The sequence below is a fragment of the Alligator sinensis genome, unplaced genomic scaffold, assembly GCF_000455745.1.
Source record: "Alligator sinensis unplaced genomic scaffold, ASM45574v1 scaffold104_1, whole genome shotgun sequence".
Lineage (NCBI taxonomy): Eukaryota > Metazoa > Chordata > Crocodylia > Alligatoridae > Alligator > Alligator sinensis.
In genome coordinates this window covers 25,271-33,189 of record NW_005841867.1, presented here as the reverse complement: position 1 = coordinate 33,189, position 7,919 = coordinate 25,271, and the positions used below count along the sequence as shown (strand labels likewise).

General features: G+C 43.8%; 1 protein-coding gene across 3 annotated transcripts in view; it reads left to right on the top strand.

The window, feature by feature from the left end:
• Nucleotides 1-7,919, top strand: part of CC2D2A (coiled-coil and C2 domain containing 2A) — a 72,915-nt gene that overhangs the window by 46,104 nt on the left and 18,892 nt on the right. For all 3 annotated transcript variants that reach the window (XM_025192613.1, XM_025192609.1, XM_025192621.1), the window contains one exon: nucleotides 2,166-2,375. In XM_025192613.1, the coding sequence (XP_025048398.1) occupies nucleotides 2,166-2,375 (210 nt within the window). The remainder of the gene's footprint in view (nucleotides 1-2,165; nucleotides 2,376-7,919) is intronic.

Here is a 7,919-nt window from a genome sequence, read left to right as displayed (position 1 = left end):
GCTGCCTGTGCCTGCTCCAGACAGTGCCGCCCAGGCTGCGAGTGCCTGCACCGCGGAGCACCGGCCATGGGGCAGGTGATGGGCCACTTTTCCCCACGCTCAGCACCAGCTTCTTCCCTGCTGGCGCAGGGCTGTGCGCTGCCCCCCGCCTGTACCATGGGGCTAGAGGGCACTGGGTGTGAGTGGGCAGGGAGCCAGTGGGAGCACAGGGCCCACATTGGTGTCCTGGGGCCAGTGCCGGCGGGGCCTAGAGCAGGGTGGCAGGAGCGCGGGGTCCCAGCTGGCAGGGGCTCTATGGAGTTGCCTCTCCCTCTCCCCATGTTCTCGGAGCTCTGTTAGTGCCACTGCCCTCCTCTTCTGGTCCCTGCCTTTCCAGCTCTTTCCTGGTGAGTGAACAGAATTATTTAAAACAGGTATGTTTTATTGATTTATGGATATATACTTTTTATATTTTTACGTGATTTTTAACAGTATATTGTCATTACTAAACTGTCTGCCCCCAAGACCTCTAATTTTTCACAGTCCTGAAAATTTAAATCGATTAAAAAATTTAAACAAATGTTTTTTGCTTAAAAATTGTGTTTTGGGGTTTTGGGTTTTTTTTTTTTTTTTTTTTTTTTTTTAAAGCTGTCAAAATTATATATATATTAAAAAAAACAAACAACCCCTCCCCCCCCCCCCCCAAAAAAAAAAACAACAAACTAATTCTGCCAAGTCTTGTTAAATGATAGAATTAACCCTGGAAGTACTTTGGCAGGGTTTCCAGGAGGGGTTAGCTAGCTCACTCATACCATGGGTGGACAGACTGCGTTCTGCTTTTTTGGAATAGGCTGGAAGAGTTGTTTGTGGTTCTGTAACCCTGAATTCTCAAACTTGATTTTTTTTGATAAACAAGATACAACTTGGACTTTAAGAAGGTCTTCAATACAGTATCCCATCCTATTTTTATACACAAATTGAATGGCTGTGTCATAGGCGATTACACAGTTATGTGGGTGGCAAATTGACGTAAGGGTCGTACCCAGAGAGTGGTGGTGGATGGGTTGTTATCAGCTTCAAAAGATGTGGGCAGTGGGGTCCCCCAAGGCTCGGTCCTTGGGCTGGTGCTGTTCAATATCTCCATCAGTGACCTGGATGAGGCCATAGAAATCACTGTGTTCAAGTTCGCAGATGACACCAAACTATGGGGCGAAGAAATACACTGATGGGAAGAAACCAAACCAGAACCTTGACAGGTTAGAGAAGTGGGCAGAGAACAGTAGGATGCAGTTTAACAAGGAAAAGTGCAAGGTGCTGCACCTAGGGAGAGGGAATCACCAGCACACCTATAGGCTGGAGGATGACCTCAGCAGCACAGTGGCAGAATGAGATCTCGGAGTCATTGTCAACTTCAAGATGAATATGAGTCGTCAATGTGATGAAGCAGTTAGCAGAGTTAACCGCACTTTGTCATGCATCAGTAGGTGCATGACCAGGTCCAGGGAGGTGATGCTCCCTCTGTATGCGGCACTGGTTAGGCCATAGCTGGAGTACTGCGTCCAATTCTGGGCGCCGCAATTCAAGAGGGATGTGGACAATGTTGAGAGGGTTCAAAGGAGGGCCACTTATATGGTTAGAGGCCTGCAGGGAAGGCCTTGTGAGGAAAGGCTGATGGCCCTGGATCTTTTCAGCCTCTGCAAGAGAAGACTGTGGGGGGATCTTGTGGCAGTATATAAATTCACCGGGGTGGGCATCAGGGAATAGGTAATACTCTGTTTACCAAAGCACCCCTTGGAATATCTAGAAACAATGGCCACAAGCTGATGGAGAGTAGGTTAGGTTGGACATCAGAAAGAACTTCTTCATGGTTAGGGTTGCTAGAATCTGGAACAGGCTTCCAAGGGAGGTGGTGCTCTCCACTACCTTGGGGGTCTTCAAGAGGAGACTGGAAAAGCACCTGGCTGGAGTCACATGACCCCAGCACTTTTTCTCTTTCCTGCCACTGGCAGGGGTTTGGGCTCGATGATCCTTTGAGGTCCCTTCTGACCCTAGCATCTATAAATTTCATATTGTTGAAACAGATAAGATTACTAGGTTATTGCCTATTAAGGGGTCATCTTTCCAATGTTTAATGTATCTTTCAGAATAATCCTACAATACAATTTTAATCTTTTCTTTTTTTTCAGGCAATAAAACTGATGCCTGCCAACCAATATATTGTTGGCTCTGGGGATCCTCATGGCCAGTTTCAAATGGACATAGATATTTCTGGGTTAATATTCACCCATCATCCTTGTTTTAGTCGTGAGCATGTTCTGGCAGCCAAACTGGCTCAGTTATATGATCAATATCTAGCAAGAAAACAGCGAAATCTTGCCCAACTTCTTACAGATAAGGTATTTTCACTACATTCTTTTGGATTGCTGACATAGTTGGTAAATGGGTTAACATTAAAACTGAATTTGAGATTTAAAAAACGTAACAATGTATTTTCTAGGTATGTACCATAGTTCATATGTTTTGGCGAGATGATTCTATATTGCTAGAAAAGATGCTTAAAATGTATATATTTGGTCTTTTAAAATCAGATCTGAAGATCTTCAGTGTCATTTGATTACTGATTTAAACCAAAGTCAACAGATTTCATAAAACATTCCAAGTTTAATGCAGCCTTATATTTGTAAGTTTATTAACTACCTTAATTTTTTTTTAAATTAAATCTATAAAGATTAGTCGTTTCAGGCGGTAAAATAGAGTACATTTTATGTAGCATCCTTTATACAGAGTATCAAAAAAGTTCCTCGGTGGACATGTTTACAAAAGATACTACTGTGCAGTGATTACTGCACATTTATTTAGTACTTTTATTAGCAAGTACTAAATAAATATGCAGTAACCAGAGTTACTGTGCAGTAGTGCCAGCGAACATCTTTTAAGTGATGCAACTGCGTAGTAGCCTAATAACTGTGAAGCACCATATTAGCACTGCCCATGCTGTGATGCGCTAGCACGCAGTATTATTTGGCTGCTGCACAGTCAGCATCTCGTGTAGACTCGACCAGTGAGAGGTAGATTCAAGGCATATGGCTTTACAGGGTTGTATACAGGGACTCTTGACAGGCAGAAATGAAAAACAAGATAAAAGAAAAAAGTGATTACACTGCTTAAATTACATTGACAAAAATTCCTTATCTGACATTTTTAGGAAAAATTGTCACACATAAAATAATTGGATCTGTAGCAATCCAGTCCAATGTTTGGATCTGGAGTGGTTTGGACCTAAATAGATTCTGTTTGATTATTCTGTCTCTCTTTATTCCTTTGCTGTTTATTACATAATTAATGTAAGATGCTTTTCAACTATCTTCATTTATTTCTATTTATCATCAGTATTGCAGTACTTGGGTGTTGTTCCATTCAGTTTCTGTTACCTCTATAAGGGCCAATTTGAAATTGGACAGCAGTAGTTCTCATTCTCCAATTTGTTGCTCGTATTCTTTGCATTCATTTACAAATGTTCACGATGCCACTCATTTTCCTTACCAGATGGGATACTGCTGTTGCTAACAATATTGTATGTCTGGCTATTGTTCTTCTCAGTATTAGATGAGATGATTTAATTTTTTTTTTCTCCTGGCTATCCAGATTCCTACTGTAAGGTTGCTTAGCCTGCTAGTTTGCAGGGGAATTTGTTCTTTGAGAAGATTCTCAGTAAGTCCACTAAAGCAAAGTTCGGTCTTTTAAATAGACAAACAAAACAAAATCCCTCTCTGCCCTGTCCTGGACACTAGGAAGGGATCCCCACTTTTTTTGGGTCCCAGCACACCTGCTTGACCCCTCCTTGCAGCAAGCTGTTCCTTTCATAGATTGCTTCCTCCTCCTTTTACATACTTTTCTGGGAGCTCCCAGTGGGATACTTTCTGCTTACCCAAATGCCCAATGGCAAAGCTAGACTTTCTTGAAAGGGTTAACCGTTCCTCCTTAAAGGGATTGGATCACCATTTTACACCTACCTTCTGGTGTTCCTTTACCTCATGTTTTAGTCATGGCTAGTCCATGAACTTTCTCCCCCATTTCTTGGTTCAAAGCTTTTTCTTATTAGTTGCCAGCCTTGATCCCAAAAGTCTAGTATCACATTTAGAGGAGTTCAGCATTTGAGGAGTGTCTTCATTCTGTGAATGCCTTCTGCTGCGCACATATCCCCAAACCTAATCTGTAGCACCAGTTCTGTTGATTAATTTTTTTAACTGTCACCCTCCTTTTGTATGGACCAGGAAAGGAAGAATTCCACTGACAGTCATGAGAGCCACCTTTTGATTTGGCATAATCATACTTAATCTGTTCCAATGCAAACTTGGTAGTGTCATTTATCCTAAAATGAATGAACACAGTCGTCATCTTCAGTTACAGGTCCTTACCTTGTGTAAGATTTCAGTTGGGATAGGTCCCCAGAGAGCAACAAGGAGGTCAGCTGGGTTGGGGTGCAGGTTACCAGACTGTCAGGTCAGGGTCCGGGACACTGGAGCTAAGGTCTATGAGGTATAGTTCTGGGTGTAAAATGAGGTCAGAAACCAAGAGAATCAGACAGCCAGGTGCCAAGTTCCAGGGAAGATCCAAGAGCAGGGTCAGGGAGAGCTGAAGCTGCGTCAGGAGCTAGGAGAACTAGAGACAGTAGTGAACATAAAGCTTGCCAGAGCAGACTGAGGCTGTTATCAAGTTGTGCCTGCAGCCTGAGGCTGCAGGTGTACTTAAATGGGCTGAGTGGTGCTTTCAGCAGCCAGTCCAGTCTCAGAGAACTGGGACAGTCACATTAGCTATGGATCAAGGTCAGGTATGGCAGCTCATGAGCTTGCCCAGCTGGGTCTGACTGTCCAGAGGCCCTGACGCCTTGCATCTCTTCTTACAGCATGCTATCCTGTTCTCTGGATTTGCTCAGGTGACAGCCAGTCGATTCTTCTAAAAGAGTCACAAAGCTCGTAGACTTTCCTTTTTCTTTACTCTCCAATTCTCTTCTTAATATTCTTTTATTCTTAGTATTCTTTTTCTGCAAAACACTCCATCTTGTTTTAACTCTTGAACTCCTCAGTATTTCATCTGTGTTCCTCTTCAGTCTTTTGGACTCTTTGGTCCCCATCTTATCTTCTGAGTCTAGCTAATTTTGTTTCTTCTCTTTCTGTTTGTATATCATCCTTATTCTCCAGTGCTACAATCCTCTATCCCTCTGTAGCCAGTCTCTTCCATTGCCTTGTTCTAATGGTCACCATTATCTAGCAGTCAGTCCTCCAGGTCATTTGGTTTATTAGCAAGTGTCTACAAATCTTGAGTTGTCCATACAATCTCTTTTCTCTCCTCCACCATATTTCCATCTGAATACCACAAGCTGCCTCTCTAGTTCTTGGATCTTGTATTTCATTAAGCCTCTCAGGTGACACTTCATACATAAATGGATTATATCAGGTGAACACTCAAGGTTAATGTATATCCCTCAACTTCTACAGCTTTTTTTCTTGTCTACTCCATTATTGGGTCTCCTTCAGTGCTGCCTCAGGAGCCATCATCTGTATTTCTATTTAGTCCTTAAATTTGCATAAGATAAAGTCAAAAGTATTCAAATAACTGTTCTCTGGTTGCTGGTTCAGTTTGGTCACAGGTTGCTTGGCTTTTAAATCTTTTTTGCTTATGTTAACCCTGGCCCATTGACATATATATCTGAGTATCATTGGTGATCAAAATCAGGAAGCTTCCATCTCACCCTTAGTTGTGAGTGTTGTCCCACACAGAACACACTGCTCTGAAACTGACTTGTCAAACTAAGGGCAACTGTGAAACTGACTTTTCAAACACAGAGCAATCAAACCACAGACTCAAGGAAATATGACTCGTGTGAAAAGGTTGGAAAAACAGTTTATTTAGTCTGGCAAAGAGAAGATTGAGGGGAAGTTTGATAATAGTCTTTATAACCATCCTTCAGGTATTTAAAGAAGAAGGTCATAGACTACCTTCTGTGGCCAAAGGGAACAGGACAAAGGATATTAAAATTGCAACAAGGGAAATTTAGTTTGGGTAGTAGGAAGCTTTCTCACTATGATTGTGGTTAAACATTGAAACAAGCTACCTAGAGAAGTTATAGTTTCATAGTTGGTAGGGTTGGAAGGGACCAGAGCAGATCATCAAGTCTGACCCCCTGCCCTGGGCAGGAAGGAGCACTGGGGTCAAACGACCGTGGCTAAGTGTCTATCTAGCCTCCCTTTGAAGACCCCCAGGGTAGGAGCGAGCACTACTTCCCTTGGAAGTTGGTTCCAGATCCTAGCCGACCTGACTGAAGTAGTGCCTCCTGATGTCTAGCCTGAATCTGCTCAGTCAACGTATGACCGTTATTCTTTGTTACTCCCGGTAGTACTCAGGGGAACAGGGACTCCCCCATTGCCTGCTGGTCCCCTTTGGCCTGTTTATAGATGGCCACCAGATCCCAGCTCAGCCTTCTCTTGTAGAGGCTGAACAGGTTCAGGTCCCGTAGCCTCTCCTCGTAGGGCCTGCCCTGCTGCCCCCTGATCATGTGAGTGGCCCTCCTCTGGACCCTCTCCATGCTGTCCACATCCCTTCTGAAGTGTGGCACCCAGAACTGGACACAGTACTCCAAGTACGGCCTGACTAGTGTCGCATAAAAAGGGAGGATCACCTCCTTGGATCTGCTTGTGTTGCATCTGTGGATGTGTGACAAGGTGCAGTTAGCCTTATTGGCCGCATCCTCACATGGGTGGCCCATGTTCATCTTGGAGTCAGTAATGACTCCAAGATCCCTTTCTGCCTCTGTGCTGACGAGAAGGGAGTTCCCTAGCGTGTAGGTATGCGGCTGGTTCTTCCTTCCCAGGTGCAGTACCTTGTACTTGTCAGTGTTGAAACCCATCCTGTTCTCATCTGCCCACCCCTGTAACCTGTCCAGATCTAGTTGTAGCCTGTCCCTCTCCTTTAGCATGCCCACTTCTCCCCACATCTTAGTGTCATCTGCAAATTTGAACAAGGTGCTTTTCACCCCCTCGTCCAAGTCGCTCATGAAGATGTTGAAGAGTGCGGGCCCAAGGACTGAGCCCTGGGGGACCCCACTGCCCACATCCCTCCAGATCGAAAATGACCCGTCCACCACTACTCACTGGGTGCGACTGTCTGGCTAATTTGTCACCCATCTGACTGTGTAGGCATTGACACCACAGTCGCCTATTTTTTTTTAATGAGAATGGGGTGAGAGACAGTGTCAAAGGCTTTCCTAAAGTCCAGAAAGACTACGTCCACCACAACGTAGTTTCACAGGTCCGTGTGTTGTCTGAGTTAGAGTCCAAGTTTCCAGCATGCTGTTTTCTTCTTTCTCAATTTGCTTTCATCCTCTGGATCAAAGGCACTTCATGTTGACCAGGCACCCAGTGCTAGATGTCCCCTCCAGATCGGACAGGAATCCAACCACTCTTCCTAGCTTTCTACACTGATGTTAAATGACTTCAATTCCAGAATGTTAAATGACTTCAGTCATGGTACCCCGCCTTAGAGCAACCCTACTTTCTAGAGCTGTCTTGAATCTAGCTATACAAAAGATTTTGTATTGTCTTCTCCCATTCTCCTGACATAGCCAGTCCATTGCAATCTCCTCTTCTTGACAGTGGTTTCTAAGTGTGTTAGTCCTGTGCACTTTAGTACCTCTGTGTTTCATATTCTGATCTTTCCACTTTATTTTCAGGATCTTACACAGGCATCTCATGTGGAAGCTGTTCAGTCTAGCATATGTAGTCCACATTTCTGAACCATAAAGCAGGAAAGACCACATAAAAGTCTTATAGATTCATATATTCACCTTCGCTGCTAGCTTGCTGTTCTTCCATGCATAGTTTCTGTAACAGCCCCAAATTCTTAGCTTCTTTCTTATTTCTGTCAGTCAGTTCAGTCTGAAG